At 34.2% G+C, this 25,535-nt stretch overlaps 1 protein-coding gene across 5 annotated transcripts in view; it reads left to right on the top strand.

Annotated features, from left to right (window-relative positions):
• Positions 1-125: 125 nt before the first annotated feature.
• Positions 126-25,535, top strand: part of LOC132702571 (tumor necrosis factor alpha-induced protein 8-like protein) — a 33,895-nt gene continuing 8,485 nt past the window's right edge. Inside the window, exon 1 of one of the 5 annotated variants that reach the window (XM_060671296.1) lies at positions 126-349. Coding sequence is in view for 1 of the 5 variants with exons in the window: in XM_060671292.1 (XP_060527275.1) it covers positions 467-475 (9 nt within the window). In the remaining 4 variants the exon portion in view is untranslated. The other 4 variants (XM_060671293.1, XM_060671292.1, XM_060671294.1 and 1 more) reach the window with 4 other exon arrangements.

The raw sequence follows: 25,535 nt of genomic DNA, 5'->3' as shown, positions 1-25,535 counted from the left end.
TACGTCACCTAGAGAGCTTTCGGGTGATTAATCGTGACACACGGTAGCCGAACTTTGGCTCCCCACTCCTCGGAAGCACACACACATACACCTTTTACCGCAGTGGGCGATGCGAGTCTACAAGAAATATTCGGTTCTTTCCTCAGTCGCTAAATGCGTTAGAAATAGGGTGCGGTGCTGGAAATTTTCGTCCCTCTTCAGCGCGAACTATCACGCATCTAGTGACCGTTCGACGGCGGCACACGTCAGTCATTTTAATTGGCTCAGAAAAATATCAATAAACGTTGTCGTTTGGCATTGTTTTCGTCGCCGGTTGTCATAGAGATCGGTGTTTTGTTTCCAGTAATTGGTAAGTACAGTGACTAACGCGATCAAGATTTAATTACTCGGAATCTTCTAATTAACATGTTCGGAGCGCGTTTAAACTATAAATTTTTCGTTTCCGTTTCAGCTGGTTTCGCGGTTTATGTTCTCGGTAATTAATATAACTCCATTTATTTATAAGACTTCCGTTATGGTGTTATAGTGCGCGAATTTTGCTGTTCGGAGTTAAATTTGTCGAGATTTTGAGCGGCCGCGTGGGAGATAAATACGCAAGGGTATCCTCAAGGTTGACCGACGGGCCGAAGGAATCCCTCTTGTAACCATTAACGTTTACCGGCAAATATAATATTTATTTTGCAATTTTCCAACTGTTTTTAACCACTACTGAATTTTAATGTTAAATGTTTTATCAGCGGCGCCACGGGTGATCAACTATACTAAATGTTACCTCCTCTGACTTTTTTATTTCATATTTTAGAAAAAAAAAGTTCAATGCAAAAAATTGTAGGACTTAATTTATAGATTTAATATGACAATTATTTATATACAAGGTGTAACAAAAATATATTATATCACTTATATATATTTTTAAATTGGACGCCCTGTATATTATTTCATAAAAAGGAAGGTCTTTTATGCTGCTTTCAAAAATATCTAACATGTTATGGTTATTTTTTACATTAAGGTTAGAATTGGTCAAAAATAAAAATCGTCACAGTTGGCTATGCATCATAGCGACACGTTAAGGCCAGGTCTTGTTTAATTGTTTGATTTTTTAATTTAATTTTTATTATTTTTTTAAAGAATACCTAATGCTTTCAACTTCAATTCAATTCAAATTGAAAAAAATTCGGATTGTTAGTCTGAGGTCGTCTGTGGAGACGGTTGAAACTCATTGGTAAAGGTGTCCGGAAGGTTTTCCTTTCGCTTTTCGTTATACGGCTATATTTATCTTTTGTGCTGTCGCGTCGGTCGTTTCGGATAAAAGAAAACCCTTTCTTTGACAGGTCTAAATATAAATTGGAACAAACACGTGTCAAGCTGGTAGATGGATTTCTTCCCACTGTAAAAATAATGTTCGTGTATGTAATGAAAATTACAGTCGCTCTCAGTGTTCCCTGATTAACAAATTTGTCCCGTTTAAATTCCTTTTAATACGAGAAATACGATCATTTGGCAACACTGGTTTGTGTGATGAAATCTATCCACAGCTGCTCGTCCTAAACAGCCATTTTCATACACTAATGCTGCTGTAAAAATGCTACATCTAAATGGGAATCTGCCTAATTATTATTATTGGTTCCTTTGAAGTGAGAGTTGTTGAAAACGAAATGTAAAATGCGCATGTGCATATCAACGGCACTTCGCAACATTTTTTTTCATCGTCGCACCGTGGCACAACTCTCAAATTAACATCCAAAAATTATGAAATCAAAACTTTGTAAATTCATGAAATTAGTATTGCCAATCATTTTATTTACTGTTCTAATAAATAATTGCTATATCTTTAAATTTTCATATTTAAATGAGGTCATCCTACATTCAGAAATCATCTTCGAAAGTGTTGTGAATGAAACCGTCATATCAATTTGTAGGTATAATTTTTTAATCTTCTCTTCTCTTTTTTAAAATGTGTTGATTAGTTTTATGATAATTATTTTACAGTGTAAAGGAATATTTCATCTATGTGTCTAGTACATTTATGCTTTAATAAGAATATATAGAACAGCTGCCATGACTTGCTTATTAGTTTCATACGACGTGCTTATAATTTGTGATGTTATAATTTTGTGTTTTATTCGTCACGCTTTTTTAAGCCACCCTGTATACTTTGAAATAATTCTAATTTGTGCATCCTAACAATCTTTTGTATTTACCATTTTCTCATAACTTAACTAACCAATGAGACAATGGACTTTACTCTATATTCATAGATACACGGCGGTCTTGTAAAAATACTGATATTGAGCCAAATATGCATTTGTAAAACGTTCTTCATAAGCGAGATAAAGTTTAGTTTTCGAACTGGTTTTTTCTATATAGCTCAAGCTGTTTTTGAAGTATTGAAATGAAAAGTTGGATTTGCTTTTTTTTGAGATGAATGTATGTAGACGATGATTGGCTACACCATAAAATATCGCTATTCCATGCCGTAACTTTGCTGTTATGTTTTGGTTTTTTTTTTAGAAAATTGTGATAGATTGATGATTTCTAAGTAAAAAAAAAATATAGTTCGATTACATATACCGTTTTTTCCAGATATTTGGACTGTGATACACTAACCTAACTGGTCCTAATTGACTTTTGATGTGAGATATGAGATGCTAAGACACATTTGTATCTCATTAAGTTAAAATTTTAAAAAACAGTTTTGTTTTTTTTACCTTATTATTTTTATTGTAAATAGTGCGTCTATTTCAATAGGTTTCTCCACAAATATTCCAATATCTTCATATTACCAGCCAATTTGAAGATATTTCTTAAAAAGCGAATAAAACTGAATCAACACTTCAAAAGTTTCTGCATTATCAGGTTAGCCAGAGCCATCTAGTAGCTACATGGTAGGAATTATTAGACGTCAAAGTGACGTCATTCTTTCCCGTGCGAAGATTATATGCTTTTCTGTCATGAGGTTTACCGAAAACCACTTCACTATAGAAATAGGGACAGAAATTTTGACGCGTCCCCTTCATAGGAGCTATCTTTATTCTTTAATAGCTGATCAGAATCGCTTTTAATAATTTGTGGACTCTTGGCAGCGGGCCAGACCTCCATTTTCGCATTAAAAGCCGGGAATTTCTAATAATTCGCTTTTGCTTACACCCCGTAAATAACCGCCACGCGAGTCGATATATCGATTATCCGCGTCGAGTGACGTCGTCACCGAACAAAACATTTGAGTTCCGGGCAACCTAATTGTTGGGTACTTCCGACGACCTTGGGCTCAATGACGTGCCGCGAGCAGAGAACAAAAATCACGTTGGGAGCGCAGATGACGACATGCAAGTTTGAATAAATAACGTTTTAGATGGAAAACGTTGCGATCAGACGCAGGCACAATGTCAGAAGATGTGAGGCGGAGGTTTGACCGACGAAGGAATGCGATCTAAACGGGCTCCACGTTAATGTCGTGCATAATACAGATACGCGAAGCGTGCGCTGGAATTGTCGTCGCAGGAAAAACAACGCTATCTGTCGGGCGATCCGTTACATTTCACTGGCAGCCGTCTCCGTCAATGTCGTGTAAAATTTTTGACAGATATTTGGAATTAAAGACGCCCCTGCCAAATTAGAAATGTGGTATTATACCCAAGTGGAAAAAGACCGTATTATATGCAGATTATTAAATACCTATGCAAATCTTCAGCAAATTATACTTTATGGGGAGACATCGAAAATACCGCACACTCTTTTTACTCCCGATTTGCATGCCGTAAAAATTTATAGGCGTGCGATGGGCATTAACCTTGGTCCTCGAAGGACATTTATAATTGCCGGTCTCGCTCATTTGAACGTGTTATTCGTCGGCCTAGATTGCTGCCATGTCCTTGCGGTCATTTTTCGATAAAATGTGGAAATTCGTTTTATTTTAACTTGTTAATTTATAAACTTTTTTAATTAAACTCATGATGATCACATCATTATAGTTTCAGTCTTCGTAGATACAGGGTTGATGATACCTTAGACGTTTATGGCGAACAGTACATTAGATTGTTCTGAAAATGTAGTTAGCAGGGATGCTCTATAGATCTATTTTTAACGATGCTACGTTGCCGCCTCTTCGAAAAAGTAGTATCAACATTAAACTTTTAAATGAGACACCATGTATTTATTATTGCCTTTTCCGATAATACTTTATGATTGTTTTTATATAATAATAATCTATGTTTTTTTTCAACTAAATTTTTATTACTACGACACTGGCCGGTGTTTTATCTAGTTGGTACCAAGAGGTTCGAAGTTCGTGAAGGCTAAGATTCTCGAGAAAATTATTTATCACTGTTGTTAATATTTGAACGTATTTTGCTGCCTTCAATGGTTCATCGTAAACTAAAAGACTTACTTTATTATCTTTTAAGAAGCAAAACTTATTTCAATAAAATTTCCTTTGAAAATCCATTTTCATTCATTCGTTCGATTGAAAATACCCTCTCCTGAAAATTTTCGGCCACCCAAAAGATGAATTATGCCAAAGTAATCCAGTTTTCATAGAAACTTGCTTTTATTTAAGAAAACAAACGATTTAGGTGTAGGGGACATGTTTTGGTCGGAAAAATGATGGAAATAATGAAAACCGCTGAAGAGAGGTATAGGAACGCATTTTCCAAAAACAGTCATAATATATTAGCGGATCGGAAAATGCAATGATATACATTGTGTCCCATTTAAAATTTCAATGTTGATACTACTTTTTCGAAAAAGCGGCAAAGTCGCAGCGTTAAGAATATTTTGGATCGATAGAGAAAAAATAAAAGACAAAAAATACCATCAACCGCGAAACACCCCGTATATGGTATTATATATTTATAGCTAAAATGACGGAGCTACGTTTTTTTTTTTATTATTATTGGTATCTGTCTCGAGTATAGTATATTTTTCCGCACTCTGTACATTCATTGCAGCAATAAAAGCGAGCCGCGCAACACATGGCGCGCTTATCTTCCTTTATGAAGAAGAATCCATTAGCTTTTTACCGCCATTTATATATAATATGCGGCAATCCTCCAGTCCTTCAGATAACGCGTTTTTTATTTACTGTTCATGCGGGATGAAGTGCTGATCCAATGCAATATCCAAGAGGGTAATTAAGAAAAAACGAGGTCGTATTTAATGTACCGTCAAAATTTTTCGGGTTTTCGAAAATAGCGCTCGACGAATAAGTCCAAATGAAAACGATTTAACCGAAGTAACACAAGACCAGAGCTTTCAAAAACTGAATTTATCATATTAATAGGAGCCCACTGGTGAACTCTGTGCATCAGTGTTTTCATAACACACTGAACTTGTTTTCCCTATAGAAGAAAGCAGACGAACGTCAAACTTATCCACAAAATTATCAATGTTAACTGACTTCTAAAATGGCTTCGCAACTTTTCCCGTAGTTTATGCAGATCTCGTTTTTCGTATTGTAATTTTCAAATCAGTTTGAAGGGCATAAATCGATTTTTTTAAAAAACATTGGTTATTTAAAACACCACAGTTACACCAGGTTACTTTCTTTGGAGATGATTCTGGCCTGATGGTAACAAAAATATCTTTAATCTGATACTTTGCAATCTTACTAATACGAGCTCTGCTCGCTACAAACATTATAGACAGCGAAAAAGGATTAGTTCCGGAAAATAAAGCACATTTGTTTTAATTAAATAATTTAATTCGTATCGATCAATTAAATATCGATTTCGATGAATACATATTGTTTAATTCGTATCTCAATTAAATTATATTTTTTCTACTCCCATCTGTAAAATACCTAATTACGCACCGATCTAGCGTGCGGAAAGCGTCACTTTATCACGTCAGTTGCGTTTCCCACGAATCCGAGCCACTTCGGACATTTCCGGGATTTTACCGCACGGGTTTGGGAGCAATCGGATGTTTTCGGAGATATTTGCGACGCTTTGAATTTTGACGTTTTTCAATTCTGACAGTCATGTCAGTGAATGTATTCGTGTTTTGCGAAAATGTACCCAAAAACTAACGGTAAACTTTTTAACTCACTCGTTTCGTGTCAAATAAACTCGTGAGTCAAATGCCGTTTACCGCACTTGTTGCATAATATACTATCTTGCCATCTTTTTTGTGGTCTTCCTCTTGATCTTTTCATTCACCCTGTTTCTTATTGCTAAATACTTTGCATGTTCTTCTGGTGTTTTCTTGCTTCTATATTTTAAGTATGCACCTCTTTTTTCTTTGCATATGACTTTTACCTCTTCTGTAAACCAGGGTTTGTTGACTTTTTTGTTATTTACATTTATCTTTCTTATTCCAAGTGCTCCTCTTGAAGCTGTTATTATGTTGTTTGTTATTTTTTCCAGCATTGTTCTACATCATCGTTATGTGTTATTTCGTTTTCTTCTATTTTTAATTCTAGTCTCTTTTGATACAGAGTTTTTGTGCTTTCGTTTTCTAGTGATTCTTAGTTTTCTCTATATATTCTGGTTGGATTTTCATCAAAGGTGGTCTCTGTAATCTGATTTTGCTTAACACTAATTGATGGTCTGATCCTATGTTGGCTGAGGATAGTACTCCAACATCCAGTATGTTTTTATTAGTTATTATGTAATCTATTACAGATTTCCTTCCTCTTGTATCTGCCCAAGTATATGTGTATTGAGGTTTGTGTTGGAAGAACGTGTTGTTAATTCTTAGTTCGTTGTGTGCACATAATTCTATTAGCATTTCATCGCGGTCGTTTGCTACATCTTCATTAAATTTTTCTTCTACTCTATCTAGTATTTTGTTTCCCACTCTGGCGTTCAGGTCTCCCGTAATAATTATTCAGTCTTTAGATGGTATGTTATTAAGTTCGTCTTGTATTTCGTCGCAGAAGGCCACATATTCTTTCGCTGGTTTGGCGGCATCTGGTGCATAGGTCGATATAATGTGCGTTGACGTTCTTTCAATATTCAGTGTTGCTATTAGTATTCTATCATTTACGTCAGTTATGTGTGGTATAAATTTTTCGTTTATTAATAATCGAACTCATTAATTTGTTATTTTATCGGTTTTCTCTGCCACTATATAATAACATGTAATTTTCGTATTGTGTGGTCCCTTTTCTTTTGCGTCTGGTTTCCGATAGGGCACAAATATCGATTTTATGATTATTTAGTTCCATTATGATTTCTTGGTCTCTCTTGTTCCATGATTCTAATATTCCAGCATGCAAACTTTAATATATTTGTCCGTTTCCATATTAGTTTCCGTGTTCTTGCCGTTGTCGTTTCTTCGCTAATCTGTCCAACATCCGAGGCTATTTTTCCAGTTCTATGAGCTAGATTATATTTTTTACTCAAAGCAGGAAGCTAACCTTACCTAGAAACCCTCCTCCTTTACCCGCGCTTGGGACCGGCAACATGACTGTGAGCTACTCATAATCATGCAGGCGGAGTTTAAAATATATTTGTTGCAAGAAAATTCTATTTACCAGGACAAGTCTTACACTATTGCAAGAAATATGTTTGAATTATTATAATTCTATTTATTATTTCATATATTATTTATTTTTGTTGAAGTAACAAAAGTGAAATATTTATTTCAAGTAATTTAAAATTAATTTACACTATAAGAAAGGAGCAAATTGCCTGTTTTAAAAAATAATCTTTATAAAAAGTTGTGGTGCTTGATGCTCTGAAACCTTCAATATCGGTAATGGTAAAGTTTTGTAATGTTATGCCATATTTTCTTACTTTCTCTCTTTTTGCGCTTATAGCTTCTTCTATCTGAGTAGATGATTGATTGATTTCGAAAAATCGTGGCTGTGCGAATCGTTTGCTCCGTATTATGCGCTACGCAGTCTGGTAAATTCTATTTACCAGGACAAGTCTTACACTATTGCAAGAAATATGTTTGAATTATTATAATTCTATTTATTATTTCATATATTATTTATTTTTGTTGAAGTAACAAAAGTGAAATATTTATTTCAAGTAATTTAAAATTAATTTACACTATAAGAAAGGAGCAAATTGCCTGTTTTAAAAAATAATCTTTATAAAAAGTTGTGGTGCTTGATGCTCTGAAATCTTCAATATCGGTAATGGTAAAGTTTTGTAATGTTATGCCATATTTTCTTACTTTCTCTCTTTTTGCGCTTATAGCTTCTTCTATCTGAGTAGATGATTGATTGATTTCGAAAAATCGTGGCTGTGCGAATCGTTTGCTCCGTATTATGCGCTACGCAGTCTGGTAAATTCTATTTACCAGGACAAGTCTTACACTATTGCAAGAAATATGTTTGAATTATTATAATTCTATTTATTATTTCATATATTATTTATTTTTGTTGAAGTAACAAAAGTGAAATATTTATTTCAAGTAATTTAAAATTAATTTACACTATAAGAAAGGAGCAAATTGCCTGTTTTAAAAAATAATCTTTATAAAAAGTTGTGGTGCTTGATGCTCTGAAATCTTCAATATCGGTAATGGTAAAGTTTTGTAATGTTATGCCATATTTTCTTACTTTCTCTCTGAGTAGATGATTGATTGATTTCGAAAAATCGTGGCTGTGCGAATCGTTTGCTCCGTATTATGCGCTACGCAGTCTGCAAAGTCACTACGCAGCTTTATATTTTTAATGCTTTTTGTCCTAGAGGGACCCATTGTTTTTCTATGGTGCTCTTGCGGACCACGCAAAATCGATGGAATTTTATTGTTCATGCACCCTGTATAAAGTCTCGTCGAAGTCAAAGTCACGGAAAACTTTGCAAATATAAAAATTTGTACCACTAATAACGATTTAAAAGTATATTTTTCAAGTATCTCGCGCACCCTATATGGTGAACGAAGACCGTGATAAAGTTAACGATACTGTTTAAAACAAATCATCTAATTTTTTGCCGTTTTTTATTTACGACCAATAATTTATTCAAACAGATATTTTCATGATCTTTTAGAAATTTTGTCCCAAAATATATAATTCAATAAATGTTCGAAGTAGAGGTTATAGTCTTGGATCTCCAAAGATCCCTGGTCCATGAATTTTTCCAATAGAGTAAATGGTTTTCGAGAAAATAATTCTTTTCTGAAACTATGCACTACGCTGTAATTGTGAATGACACCATCGAGTCTAAATTGAGCGCGAAAAATAGTAATTTTCATATGGTTTTTATGAAGTATGTCGACCAACGTATGTGATAGATGAAAATTATAAATACAAAAATTGTAGCTCTTGATGCGGCCTATAATACTGTTTGAACCAATTAGCAACTTTTTCTACAAATTTTTATTTACGGCAAAATAATTTTCTCCGGAAAAGAACAATTTTCAGGTTTCTTTATATTTTTCTCTATAATTCAAAAACCCTGAATATAACCGAAAAAATGCCTGAAATAAAAGTTATAGTTCTGGATCTTCTCCGTTCCCTGGTTAAAGAATTTTGCAAATCGGATATACAGTTTTGGAAAAAATATTTTTTTTTTTGGGAGGGAAAATTACCCAAAAAATTTTTTTCAAAAGTTTTAAAAAATACTTCGCGATTTTCGATGAGGCCCAGTTTCAACAGTTTAAATACCAGTGTGGACTACTAACTCTCTGCTTAACTTGAAGTGGATAGCTGCAGATTTAGTTCACCTGTTATATTTCTTAATATAGCCCTTAATATGTCCAATTCCCAGTACAACATGTAAAAACCATAAGTACGATAGTTTTAGCTGCTTATATGGGTTATACGATGTAAAAGAAACTAACTAAATCACAGCCTTCTAACTATGGTAAATTATCATTATAAGGGGGGCCCAATTTGCAGTTTTTAGCAAATTACCGAGACACCCTGTACATTTTTAAAAAATCGTCAAGAGTAGAAGTTTTTGGTCCGGATCTTGTGTGTTTGTAAAAAATGATTTTTTTCTCGAGACCTTGCAAATGAGGTTTTTAAATTTTTAAAAATACTTCCCGACCCCCAAGTCCCCCAATATCTATTGGGGGACTTGGGCCCCCAATAGATTCCGTTAGGGAAGTGACCTGTATATCTGTGCCGATTTTTAAATCGCAAAAAAAAAGATGAAAGCCACAGTCCAATCTCGGCCATTTCTTCAAAGGAGAAAAATCTCAGCACGCTGGCTCAAGTCGTTCGGGAGTTATTCGCCTTTACGTGAAGCGTCGATAGAGAACGGAGAATGGACAGACAAAATAAAAAAAAATTTGTTTTCGATGCTGATCAATTACCGTCCTCTAGGACCTCCCGTTACCGAGATATAAGTTTCGATGCCAAGCGCGTATACTTTCTAAAAATTCGATGTTCGTTTTTTTTGGAGAACAAAAGGTTCCTTAGACTCAGCAATATTAGTTTTCCAGTTTTTAAGTTTGAGGGATGTATTAAATATTCACCTCCCGATTCAGATAAAAATTTATCTATTATCCACATTCACAATCAGCGTATAATATGGCGACAATACAAATGGCGACGTGCACCCGGCAGCGTGTCAGTTCCTGTTCTCGCCGGAATGTCCAAAAAAACCGGTTACTGGCGTCAAAAAAAGATTATGCTTCCAGGATTTACAGATTTACTTGCAGCAAATAAATTTTAATTTGAAGAAATATGGTAACATTCCATTAATGTAACAGCCGCTTTATTCCAAGCAGTAATTTTTATATTCCAGTTAATACTAAACGTATGTCAAGTTAAGAATTGTTTAATTCAGGGAGTAAATTATATAATATATATTTTGTTAATATCGGCTTGTGTTAAAACTTTATTGGTGAAATAAGAATATTGTTTATTCTTGAATTAAATATTTTAGTTTAGGCAATTAAAGTAAGAATATAATCAATTTTGTCTCAACAAAAGCTAATTTTCTGTGAACGTAATTTTTTCGTAACGTTTGTTATTAAGATGATTTAATTCAGCTCAGGGAATCGTTTCTCTCTGTGTACATATGTCGACAAGGGCCGGTAACTTTTTTTAATCAAACGGACCGACCAAGCGCGCTTGCCACCCAAACTAGGTTAATGAAACGTTTGCGGTAGTCGGTTCATTTAGAATACCACGTCGTACACAGCTAAACAGGAGTCGATAATAAAATTACGGCCTCTTGCGGCTATTACTTGGGGTAACGACGTTACCGCACTCTGAGTCTAGTTCCGAGAGTTTGAGGAAATCGTGCTCTCGATTGAGACGACGTCATAAATAAAAGATGTAAATAAATGGTCATGTGCCATAGAAATAAATTGCTACATTTTATCGCCAAAATTTGAATTTGCGAGAAAGCTCGCTGAAATAGTTTTCTCGTTTATAGGCAAAACGTAACCCATACTTATTTTTTACATATTGGTGGTTGTCTTTTGTATAAGGGTCAATAAAAAAGTTGAGACTCATTTATTTAAGAATTTAAATACCATATTCTCAGTCTAAGGCATATGCCCAATATTTTACAAAAACTGAACAGACTAGTATCGCAATATAATTTTTAAAAAGTCCATTTAAAATATATTAATTTTTATGAAACATTAGGGTTTTAGGGAATATAAACCTTTTCCTTTTGGGATCTTAATTCTAAACCCTAAAGACATCCAAGTTTTTGCAGAGAGTTATTTTATTATTTCTGCAATAGTATATTATGCAATAAATGCGGTAAACGTCATTTGACTCACGAGTTTATTTGACACGAGCGGAGCGAGTTTTTAATAAACGAGTGAGTTAAAAAGTTTACCGTACGTGTTAGTTAAGGTTTTCAAACGAAGGATCTCGTTTTTAAAAAACACTTTTTATTTTGCAAACAGAACTACGAGGTTTTATTTAACCCGCTACAAGGAGAACTGGACGCAAAGCACAGAGTTGTTATATATATAAAGTTTTTATGCAAGCGTCGCGTCGCAGATACCGGATATACTGAAGCTAGCATTTCATCAGCATTTTCTATCACATAATTCCTCCCTCCGAAGTGGAAAACAACAGGGACGAAGGGTTGTTTTCGGAAGACTGGTCGTTCTTGGTTTTCTTGGAATCTTGCAGCAAATGGCTCTTGTAGATTTTCCATGCTATAACTATTAACAAGATTAAAATAAACATCATTCCTGTTGAAGTGGCGAGACTCCAAGTGACTGGATGAATTTCATAACCAATGTCGGGGATCGATGATTTCGCAGCTTCTCGTAGTTTTTTGATCGTATTGAGATCAATCGATTGTAGTTGGAGTGGCTGGTACTTCACATCGTGATGTTCCATATTTTCAATTTTAATGGGTGGCAGTGAGAATGGGTTTGCTTTAAAAATTTCTTCTTTATTCCAAAGCTCGGTATTTTGGGTACTTATACCACAATTATATGGAACATTGATTAGGCAGGCTTCTTCAATAAAAGCTATTTCTTTGTTTTGACAATTCATTTGTAATTTAAGTTTCTGTTCCGATGGTATTATCAAAACAAATCTACTAGTGATTGGTCGTATTATATGCGTTGAAACATTTACATTGACTACGTGGCAATTTTTGTTTTCGGCATATTTAATGAGGGTTGTCACACAATCACCGATGGGCTGGGTAAGTTGATTTTCGCAAACGTAGGTGTCTTCAATGATTGGGCAGATTGATTCTTGATATTGTTGCATGTCAGTGCCCAATATTAGGTAGGGTGAATTAGGTATAATTAAGGAGTGATTCACAGGTACTGGGAACAGGTGGAATATTTCAAAAATATCTTTAAGAAAAATCGGAATATGGACGGCAAAAATTATTTTATCTTTTGTAAATTTAACTTGTAAGTTTGCTAACTGATAATAATTATTTTGATTTTCAAAAATTAGAATTTGATTATCACCATAGAGAACAGTCAATTTAAAAATTATTTGTTCTAATTCAGCCGCCGATATTACTACAGGATGTAATGTGTTTAATTTCGCAAATGTAATGGCATTTTCTAAATTATCCAAAAAGTTATAAAACTTTGGCAATTTAGAATAATTTGCATTAGTGTATTTTGAGCTTTAATGAAAGTAGTTATGTCAGTAATAGTTTTATTTGAATTATATTCAAAAATGTCTATATGTTTTTTAATAGCTTCTTGATTTTTCTGTAGAAGTGTTATAGTATCATTATAGTTGTCAATCAGCTGTTGAATCAACGAGGTTTGCTTTTTTAGTTGGATGTCAGATGAATGTTTACTACGCACAAGTTCTGTGATAATTTTATCGTATTTTTGTCCATCCTCTGAATCGAGAGTGCCAAAAAGCCATTTCGATAATTTACCTACAACATTTATTAAACCTCTTTTTGTACGGTTATTAGGTTTTATGTTACCAAGTTTAAATTTTACTTGAGTAATTAAATATCGAACATTATTAAGTAAATTATTTCCATTAATATAGTGTACATTCTGATAATTATGTTTATTTGTATAGTTTAATGATTTTGAGATTACAGCGTAAGCGTATTCTAAATTACGTAATTGATTAAAAAGTTGAGATGTTTCTACAAAATGCAAAAATGTATGTTGATGTTGAATTATTCGAGCATTTCCTAAGCGGAAGGGGAGAAGTGGTGTTTTAATTGGGATAACTTCAATATCATTATTCGCTATCACTAATAACAGCGTAGCTGCAAGAAGGAACAGCGTTGTCCGGTTCATTAACCTGCGAAGAAGAAAAAGCTTTAGGTTTTTGGATCTGAGATTTATGAATTATTTTTTTATTTTTTGTAATAATTTTATTCCCAATATCTTGATCTATAATAACAGGTTTTCTTCGGGGTTTGTCCTTACTACGTTTTGCTGTTTTGTCAGTAACGTAAACCTTTGTATTTTGTTTCATTTCAGGTGGATTTTCTCGTTTTTCGTTTTGTTTTTCATTTAAACGTATTTTTGTTTCTAACGATGTTTCGTAAATTTGTTGATAGATAGTTTTTAGTCTTTCACGTCTATCTGTGATATAATTATTTACAATGATTTCATCCGTTAAATCAAAGGGATCTAAACCGTTTACTTTTCCATTAATAACGTCAAAAGGTTTTTGTTTTGTTACGCTATGCATTGATGAATTATAACCTATAATGGCGTATTTTATTAAATTTTTAGGGGCTTCTTTAGGTTCTTTTAATTTTAGTACCCTATATAATTCAACAAGAGTAGAGTGAAATCTCTCTATTGGACTATTACTATTAGAATTGCCGGGAGTTGTAAAATGAATTGCAATTTTATGCAATTTACAGAAATCTAAAAGCAAAGACGTTTTAAATTCCGTACCATTATCACACGTTATTTGTTGAGGTAGGCCGTGATGACTTATAAAGGTCGCTAAACCGTCTAAGATAGCAATTGCTGTGCAAGCGGGTTCTAACGGATAAGCTTGGGCGTACCGTGAAAATACGTCTATAATTGTAAGAAATTTTACGTTACATATTTGAAAAGTATCCATATGGATGGATTCTAATGGTTCAGAAGGGGTCGGTGTCAACATAAACTTTAATTTTGGTGGATGTCGATCATATTTTGTTTGTTGGCACGTGTCACAATTATTAATATATTCAGTTAAATCAGTTTTCATATTTGGCCAATAATAGAGCCTTTTTAATGCTATTAGGCTTTCATTAATTCCTCGATGACAGGTTTTTTCATGATGATATGCAATTAGGTCTTTTTGTATTGTCCTGTCAGTGACGTCAGTTAAAAGAGTTTTCGATATTACCAATTTGTAAGCACGGTTTTTAAATGTATTTGGTAACAAAACAGATAGTTCTCGATTTAAATCTATTTCGGTGTTTTGTACATAAAGGCAGTACATTTTTGTTGGATCCAAATAATCTAAAAAGAATTTAATTATTTCATTTTGATAGTTTTGACTTAAATAAACAGAAAATCTAGATTTATTTTGGAATGGGTAACTCCTAATTACGTGATAACGACCGTTTGTTTTTTGGTTAAATATTATTTGATTAGAGTAAGTATTTAAAATATTTTCGGTAATTGGTATATTTAATATTGGATCTTCTGCTGCTGAGTGTACTGTCTCACCAGTATTAGGAATATTTGGCGGTTTAAGTTGAATGTCCGAGATGATATTAATTTTTGGAGTGTTTACATTTTCTAGAGGGTTAAACACGTCTTCAATTTGTTCCAATTGTTCAAGGCTTATATTTTGATCTTCTTCATGTATGTATTTATCGATATCTTCATTAATATCTCCAGGATTTCCGAAAAGTGACTCTTTATCTATCATATTTAGTTCAAAATTTTCTTTATGAAAGTCCGGAAAAGATAAAACATTTAGAGGTTGTGGGAAATTTAACGTTATATTTTTCTCAGTGTAATTAAAAACTTCTGTTTGCGCAAAACCGTTTTTTGCAGTAGTAAGTGTTTCTGGAAAATAGAGACCTTCAATGACTTGCTCGGGAATAATAACATCATTGTTTTGTGTTACTGGAATTCTTACGTTAACAATTTCGTGTGCATTCACAGTAATACAATATACTTCGTTTTGTGGTTGTCTAAATAAAATTGGTATATTAGTTGTATTATTCCTTAATTGTTTATTAACAAGATCGATAGAAAAATTAAAACGTTTTAGGTCGTTTAATCCTATTATACCGTCAAAGAATTTGTGAAAGTCAAAAAGGATAAAAGATAGGTTGGTATTAGCCTTTAATTCTGGGAAAGCCGGAATATCTGCTTTAAATAGAGTTTCCTTTTCACCAGTTCCTGTTTTAATAATAGTTGGGGAATGATATATTTTTTCATAATAAAATTTTTCTGCAATGGAAGGTCGAAGAATCGAGTGAAAACAACCAGTATCAATTAAAAGTTTAATTGCGGGTTCTTTAATCTGGATGTACGGTAAACTATTATTAATTTCGGTATACATTTCTAATGTCATTTCGTTGAGTCGCATTGGCTCGTTATTGTAAAATTTTGAGAGATTTGATTTTCAATTTCAGGGTGTTCGTCAAAATTTTGAGTGTCATTAAAGTATTCAGTTTGATTTGAAAATTCAATTTCAGAGTATTCGTCTTGGTGAATATTTTCATTTTGAAATACCGCAGATGTTTCATCTGTTTGTACCGCGTTACTTTCGTCGATTTGGTATAATTCTTGCGAAATAAAATTTCTAGGGCCAGTAGGTTTGAAATGGTTAATTTGATTATTTTGACGTGGTATAGTATAGTTTGTTCTTGTTGACATAGGTTCGGGTTTATTGTTAGGTACCTGACCTGTCGGTTTAAATACGTTTTTAGGTGGGCCAAAAACTTGCCTATTTGTAGGAAAATTTCTTGGAACTTCGCGTGGTTGAGGCATATTAATTGGACCTCTGGGAAAACTATTAGTCTGGGGAGTAAACTGATTTTGATCATGCCTAATTCTAAAATTTTGATTATGGTGATTATTGTTTTGAAAATAATTTGTAGGGCGAATCGGTTGTACATAATTAAAATTTTGGTTACTAAAATAATTTGGATTTTGTGAAAATTGTTTAACGGGTTCGATAGAAGTATTAGGTAAAACTTTTGATTGAATTGGAGTTCTGAAGATATTTTGTGTATATTGAAAATTTTCCTCTTCAATAATTTGGGTCATAGCTAATTCTATACAGCTTGGATTTTTAAGTCTTATAATACTTTGTAATTGTCCTGGTAATCCTCTAATAAACGTCCTTAAACAAATTTGATCGTATTGACGTAAATGAATTACTTTGCTTGCATTATCCATAGTATCGGCAGGAAATGCATTAATTTTTTGAGCAAGGATACTTCTTAAAACTTGTAATCTTTTCCCAAAATCTAAAGGATGTTCATTTTTAAAGGGGGTGGCCATAAACAAATCCTGTTCTAAACATTCTAAGTTTCGTCTATCGCCAAAACAATTTAACAAAGCTCCTTTAATATTGTCCCACGTTACTAACTCCATTCTACAGCCTACTAGAATTTGTGCGCGATCAACAAGTTTCATTCTTATAGTTCTTAACAAATATTGTTTTAAAATTTCGTCGTTTCCTTGACCATATGTATCAAAAAGGAAATCTCCAGCTGATAGAAAACTATTTAAAGTGTTGGAATCACCATTATATGGCAGAATACTATCTATAAACATTTTTAACAAAGTGTAATTTACACCTGAATTCGACGATTGATTAGAATTCATTTTCAAATTGATTTGACTATTCTCTACTTTCTTTTCCACTAAATTTAACGAAGTAAAAAAACGCACTTAAATTGTCGACGTCTTTATCTTCGTTCATAAATTTAATTGATTTTGAAATTTCTTAAAATTGAACTTAAAACTAAGAATCCTTAAAATTATTTCCACCGTCCTAACCAGGGAAGATGAAAGGAGAACAATAGGAATTTTGGGCACTAACCTTGATTTCTCTTAGTCGTCAGCCTATTCTTCCTATTGGAATTTTCCTTGCGTAGCACTGCTTGCGGGGGTGATTTCTTGCCTTCCTTGCCCTCAGTCGAACTCAATCACGTTGGGTTTGTCAGACAGTCTATCACAGGTTCGTTTTGGAGTTTAAGGGTTGAAACCCACGTTTCGCAATCAAATCGTCCCGATGACGTGGCTTTGACCGAAAACTACCCCAAATCCGTCACGACTGCGCCAGTTAAGGTTTTCAAACGAAGGATCTCGTTTTTAAAAAACACTTTTTATTTTGCAAACAGAACTACGAGGTTTTATTTAACCCGCTACAAGGAGAACTGGACGCAAAGCACAGAGTTGTTATATATATAAAGTTTTTATGCAAGCGTCGCGTCGCAGATACCGGATATACTGAAGCTAGCATTTCATCAGCATTTTCTATCACATAATTTGTTGCATGCTATACTTTTTCTACGACCGTTAATTTTTGATTACATTTTCGCAAAACAACGAATACATTCACTGACAGGACCGTCAGAATTGACAAACTTCAAAATTCAAATCGTGGGAAATATCTCCGAAAACATCCGATTGCTCCCAAATTCGTGCGTGCGGTAAAATCTCGGAAATGTCCGAAGTGGCTCGGATTCATGGGAAACGAAACAGACATGGTAAAGTGACGCTTCCCGCACGCTAGATAGTTGGGTAATTAGATATTTCAGACGGGAGTAGAAAAAATTATTTTGACATATATTTGACATTATAATTTTTTTTGGGGTGTAAAATGTTTAACTTAGACCTTGCAACTTGCAACCTTTTTGTAGCCAGCCTAAAATATTAACAGTTCCATCGCTATATTTCGCCTCATTAGTTATGTTAGCAACACAAAATATACATTTTTTTCCTGAGAACAAAGATTTATATGCTGGTGTCATGGAAAACACATAGATAATTGGGCATTCTCAGGCATCATTCTACTCTCCCTGAAAAAGCCACATACTTTATGGCAATTAAAGCACAGAGCACTGAAAATATTAACACTTATAAAAAGGACGTTTATCGATGGTTTTAATTTTGATCCTTAAAGTTGTTTCAATTTGTTTAAATGCGTGGTGTTGTATCTGTTTGACGTTTGGCCTATTGTAATTTAGTCGGCAATAGTAGTATATTATGCAACAAGTGCGATAAACGATATTTGAGTGACGAGTTTATTTGGCGGAACGTAGCCGAGCGAGTGTTTAATAAACGAGTGGCGTGAAAAGTTTACGAAAAGTGCTGCATACTATACTTTTTCTACGACCGTTAGTTTTTGAGTAGAGCATGGTAATATATGTCATATATCTTTGTGAACTAGAACGACTTTTGCTCCGATTTTTTTTTATAGATTTAAGCACAATCATTCAGGCAATCGAAGCTAAATTTTATATACTGCTTGACACAGGACGGATTACAAATCAATTTTGCAAAATTGTATAATTTGATATACGCCAATTCGTAAAAATAGGGAAGAAATATTCACAACAAATTTTCGATAAACATAGATAGAAAAATATTTAAACTGCAACGAAATTGAATGGACTGACAGATTCATCCAAATACGTGACGAAACATTTTAACCGGCTTGTTGTCATTTTTACAACCACGAACACAACACGAAAAGATTTATAGTTAATAAGGTTTAGACGGACTGAAATGACACTTTAAAGAAGACCATAATGCAAAAAGAAAATGACGCACGACAATTATAATTGTCATTTGGCGCGATATAGTGATAAGCGGTTGTAGTGAAAATTACAATCGATTAACATTTAACTATTTCTTTTCTTCATCTATGGATGACGTGTGGTCTTTGCCTTTGTGTAAACTAGGCGGTAGAGGTCTCGAAGCGGCGTTCATTTTGGCGTATACGTGCTTACGTTTAAAAGACTTCGACAGATCACCTGCATAAAGTGTGGTAAAAATAGACAATTTTTGATAGTTTTTATCAGAATTTACTTGGTACTATTTAGTTTTATTGGCATTGAGCATTCAAAACATAGTTCCACCACGCCTTCTATAAGAAGACGTGCCTTGTATCGTCCATTAAGTAAATTTGAATGCCCTATGGAAACACTGATGTTGTTTTCGGCGTAGATATCGTAGGGGTAGTGGGAGTTAACGAACCAGTAATCGTGAAGTTCGGATCCTAACACTTAGAGACCGTTTCACCACATACACTCATATCGTCCTTGCAGCTATTTCTGGTATTTACTAAGAACGGACTCGCTAGATTCAGTAGCAGGGTCGGGTAATTTTCAGTGATTTTATGACTTCAATTTGGCATTTAACGTGAGACTGATTAGCTGAGTTACGTGCGTTATGATTTTGTTTTCAAATAATACACCAAACATCAAAAAAAGAAAAGTTTTGTAAAATGTGCAGGAGAATGCTTAAAATATCCTGGACCACCAGAACCACAAATGAAGAAGTTCTTCGAAGATTGATACCACAGACTACTTCTCAATATTATCAAGGGATGAAAACTTGAATACCTAGGCCATGTAATTAGAGGACGCCGATATGACTTTCTTCGACTTATCCTTAACGGAAAAATAGAAGGGAAAAAGTGGATTGAGACAATGGACAGGCCTTAACGCGTGTAGCACAAGATGTACAGACATCGTGAACATGGCAGTGGTCAACGTCATTAGGGACATGACGCTTGAAGAAGAAGAACAATTGCGTGATGGAAATTTATGGAGTACGGCCCTGACCAGTACCAGAATGTAGGGGAAGGGAACCAGCAGGAGGATAGTCAACGTCATTAGGGACATGACGCTTGAAGAAGAAGAACAATTGCGTGATGGAAGTTTATGGAGTACGGCCCTGACCAGTACCAGAATGTAGGGGAAGAGAACCAGCAGGAGGATAGTACCGCCTGGAGCGCTAACCATGTGGTTGGTTCGCGTTTATTGATGTTTACGTTCTAGAATTGTTGGACGAGTTTCCTTTTGTTATTTTGGTTTGGCGGTACAGCGCCTAACTTTTCTTGGCTTCCCGTGAACCCTAATGTCCCAAAGCGAACCCTGAGCTACGTCAGCAAGTGACTTTTAGGCTTTTTGAACTGCAACTGCAATTTTGTCCATGGCCAGATCACATACCTCCGCAGTTATAATACGACCAAAAATATAGCTCATTTATTGCTTTGACGTTTTAAGTATTTTACCTTAACCGCAGACCTTCGTAGGATCGCGGTAAAATCCATCCCAACAGATGTTTATTCTGCATTAAGTAGATCTTGCCTGATTCTCGAGCTTTGACCCTGGGAGGCTGTTTTAACTGGATAGTTCAAAGGATAAGGGTAAGTACCTGTACTCTATTAATCTTATAGGTAAGTTTGTGTCTTCTACATATTTCTTCGATTTGTAAACAACAACAGTTTGTTTAAGACTATCGATTATTCTTCGCAATAGCTAAAGGTACGTCATAACAATACAGATAAATATTAATTAAAATCTTACAATTATACATTTTTTGAAGGTGGAAATAAGCAGATATTCCCCTGTTCGAAGAAGACATGGAAAACAACGCAGAATTTGAAGACGAAATTGAGATGGTAGTCGAACCTAATTTAGAAGACTAACTACCTCAGCAAATAAATAAACGGATCCATTTGTCTTCGGATGCTAAACAAATGGTTTTGAATGTTTACAATTGTATAAGAAATTCAGAAGATGAAGTAGGAGCAGCAAAATAAAAACAAGTGACGTGACCAAAGTTCCGAAGTCCACTGTAAGAAAAATTGTTGCTAATGGGATAGTCAAGAGGAAAGTAAGAGAAGATACTGAAAATTATGTTGAAAATAAACTGTTGCCAAAACTATCGCCAAATACTGTTATTGTGTTGGATAATTACTCGTATTATTCAGCCCAAATTAGAAAAATTCCAAGGACTTCTTCAAATAAAGAAGAAATTAAAGAATTTATATACGAAAATGATTTATATTTTGAAGAGAGCTACACAAAAAACAATTAGTAATTGTATTATTAAAAATTAAAAACATTTTAATAAATACTACAAAATCGATTAATAGCCCAACAAAACGGACATGAAATCTTGAGATTACATCCGAGATGATTTTAATTTAAAATTTAATGATAACACCATACATGTAATTCGGTAAGAGATACGTAAAATATCAGTACAAAGCCGGTCTAACTGTGAAAAACGAGTAATAAAAGAAGAAAATATTTATCGAGAACGATTAGGAGTTGATCATTGAACTAGGCGCGGACAGTAGCGATAGTGACAATTTTTTAAGTGACTGATACCTCGTAGCAATGTGATGAAATAGAACGTAATAAATTGTTACTTTGTACTATTTTTTGATGTACATTTTTCAAGAATTCCTCGACGAAAAAGATTGAAAATGTACTTATATCCCGTTTCAAAATAAATAAGAACTAAAAGTTCAGAATTTCACGAAATTATATATTTTGACATGACAATTGTTTCGACAACACCGTGTCTTTATCAAATGTCAAAGTCTTTATCACATTTGATAAAGACACGGTTTTGTCGAAACAATTGTCATGTCAAGATATATAATTTCGTGAAAATCTGAACTTTTAGTCCTTATTTATTTCGATAAATGGATTTTCATCAAGTAAAAGCCACCTCAGTTCAATTATATCCTGTTTGCTGGTATAGGTAGATAAATTCCTAGGATGGTCCTAGGATGGTTACGGGTGAGGGTCTGCTCTATAAGGGGCTGCGGTTTTGGAGTAATAAACAGTAGGCAAAGTTAATCACAGGGTCGGTTCTAAAAGCACTATATTTCTAATCCAAAAAAACATGTATATAGGGTATCAGAGGGTTGCCACTTCTTATAGTGGGTGTACCACGTCTATGGCGATCCTGGAAGAAATTACCACTGAAGAAAAAGAACCTGATTAGCAGCATGCCACGACGAATTACACTTAAATGTCACATATTATACAAGTATAACACATGAACGATCCAACAGTCGTAACGTCGTTCCTTCTTCTTCCTCCGCGAGAAGGTCTTACCCGAACAGCTGCCGACGGCAGCCAGGTGAAGCCGGTCCCAACGACCTTTTAACGGTTTCTCCGGCGCGTGCCAAATGTTTTGTACGCGCCAGTTCTCGAAGGAAACAAAAGAACGCACTGCAACTCGGCCACAGAAGCTACACTGCTGTCCCACGACGTCAGCCACTGAATTATTTATCTAGATCGAAATTTACCGAAATGCTTGTTTAGATTTTTGAACGGTGAACTGAAAAGCGGTGTCGAAAATGGCGCCCGACGCATACGTCGAAAGAAAACTCGATGATTTAACCTAAGCTAAAAATACCTTTCGGCGAAGGGTTCGTTATTTTTCCGTTGTACGCCGGTTTCGTCCCTTTCTCGTTAGCGAGGGGGCCCTTTGAAAATTGTCCTTTGCTTAACCTGGCATACAAACCTTCTCGGGTAATTTTAAGGTTCACCTACTTTTATTAAATTAAATCTGATGAAAGCATTCTTGATTAATACATCTTAAATTTAGACATAAAAGATAGCCCGACAGTCGAGAGCTGTGGCAAAGAAATGGATTTAAAAAATTCTCAAAATTCAGCTCTACACATTGATTATTATGTTTCATATTTAACCAATCGCATTTGAATAGTGCGACCAAGCAATTTCGAAAAATTATTTATCGAGTGCTGCATAAAATCGGAACAAACATATTTTATGCTCTCGTTCTTAATGCGAGAGTCATATAGTGCGGTCAGAGCAGTTGTGCAGTTACGTCACGTATAGTGGTGTAATCAAAAATGACCCGTATATCTTAGCGATACCATTTTTAGGACTTCAAAACTGACAAACAAAATTCCTGCGTCAATTTACGACATTCAGTAATGAATTAGAGATAAAGATCTCATGCTATGACTTAACTTCACAATTGCTCTGACTGGACTTGGACTTTATAACTGAAACCAGTCGTTGTCAAGTTCGATTCAACAAGAACCAACGCAAAATAGTCTTGTTGTAACCCGGGATTATTTTGAGTATAAATGATATGGAATCCATATCCCGTGGCAGCACAAAGTTTGCTTCCATCTCGCCATTGATAGTAATTCTATAATTGCATCATATGATTCTGTCGTTTTTTTTATCACTCATCGTGCAAGTATATAGTATACCTATTAAATTTATTGTTTGATCGAGTAAAGATGGTTATGTCTGAAATAGGTGGTTAGTTCAGCAAACATCTTTATGCACTTTAAAATCACTATAATTTAGTCTTCAAAAACTCACAAAGGATCGCAAAGCAATCATTGGGAGAAGTCGATGGAGCAAAGTCGAGACCGATTCGAGGAATTTCAATATCCTCATTCCTCATCGCTACACCACTCTCAAATTTAAAACAACAGATTGATGCCAACATTTGAGCAAAATCCCGCTTCTGAAACCTATAAATACACTTACCATTATCAAATAAAACCGCTGTTAGTCGCAGAAAATAAACACACAAAGGAGCAAAAATATCGGGTTCAGTTAGGGAGAGTTGTAAAGAAACGATTCCATTTGCTACTAAGTATTATTAAGAATAATGTACCAATAAATTAATTATAGCACTTTTTAAAAATGAATATTAGACATTCATTTTTTTTCGTCTTTTAAATACATAAACATAAACATACTTTCTATTTTATATTAGTTTCTTATTTGCACAAGAGAACACCAAAATTCATTATGATGTAATGTCAAATTTTATCTAAAATGTTTTTGAAAAATCACCATCACTTTTTTTTTTAATAAATAGGTACCTATTTTAAATGACATTTAAATCAAAATTGTATGAACGTCTGAAATCTAATGCCGCAGGGTATTGGTACTACAAAATTATGCTTTTTTTGTTACTTTTGTATAGTGTTTCTGAATTTGTTATTGGGAAACGGATTAGTAAAACTGCTCTCTCTAAAAACGAGAAAAATTATTATTCTCCGTGCTGCAAAAATAGTTTAAATGTTTTGGAATATGAGTTGGACAGTAAACAATATACCGATTTACGCAAGAGACTTAACGTGGTACCATTAGATCACTAGGAAGAAAAGAAACTGTTATAAATGAGGAGGAGAAAACTGCCATCAAAAAAATAATACATTCGTTTTATTCGAAATTTGAATAAACCACTTTGTACGAAATTTGTTGTCGACTTTAAGCCCTTCAAAATGAAATATAACGCCATATCACTATAAATTAAACCCCATAGAATTAATATGGGTGCAAGTAGAAGGGCTTGAAGCAAAGCATAACACGACTTTTAAAATGAGAAAGGTTGAAACCCTCTTTCAAGAAGGTGGATTGTAGCAAACAAAGTGCGCGGAACATGTGATTGAAATAGCAGAAAGACTGTGGGCAGCGGATAACAGTGTCCAGCTCTATTATTATAAAAGCTACGTACGTTTTTTGAAATATTTTCTATTTTTTACATGTAAGTTGGCAACTTCTCATAGAATTTTTGTATTGCCACGATTTGTGAAACACCCCGTATAATTAAAGACATTCTTAAAATATGCTTTCGTTTTTATGTAACTCTCGTTAAAATAATTTTTCGAAATTACAATTACGCCACCCTTTATAATGGAACCTTATCACAGATGCCATTGTTTTGTTTCTAAACTCGTACCATACGCCCAAGCACTACCGTGAGTACACGCATGGTTTTGTAACCGAAGACGATTGCATAGTTATTTATTAAATTCCGAACCGCCTGTTGTATAAAAACGCTCATTATAATATTCGATGACGCGGATATTGGCGTACTGCCGTCCAATCAAAACCAGTCCAGCGGGACCTCATTTTTACTTAGGCGTTTGATTGATATCGCCACACGGTCTCCATTTTTTGACGTGTTTTATTATTTTTTAAAATTAATTTATAAGGGATCTATTGGGCGTACGTTATATAGAGGCACAGTTGCGTATTTAGTTGCTGAATTTAAAATAGTTTCAATATGGAGAAAATTCCGTTTGGGAGATATCCGGAAAAAACTGCAAGTAATAAACACCTCAACTGCCTTACAAATAAGTTAATGAGAAAATCTTTTGGATCATTTCTTACGGGTGTATTTCAAAATTCGTTTATATCGTGGGACCTTGAATGACATAAATTCATTGAACTTGCAACACTAATCTCGCGAAGGCAAACTATTACCAATGAAAT

This window comes from Cylas formicarius, unplaced genomic scaffold, assembly GCF_029955315.1.
Source record: "Cylas formicarius isolate icCylForm1 unplaced genomic scaffold, icCylForm1.1 PGA_scaffold_5__7_contigs__length_24384050, whole genome shotgun sequence".
In the NCBI taxonomy this organism is placed as follows: Eukaryota; Metazoa; Arthropoda; class Insecta; order Coleoptera; family Brentidae; genus Cylas; species Cylas formicarius.
Note: the sequence above shows the minus strand (reverse complement) of the source record. Positions and strands in the feature narration are given on the sequence as shown.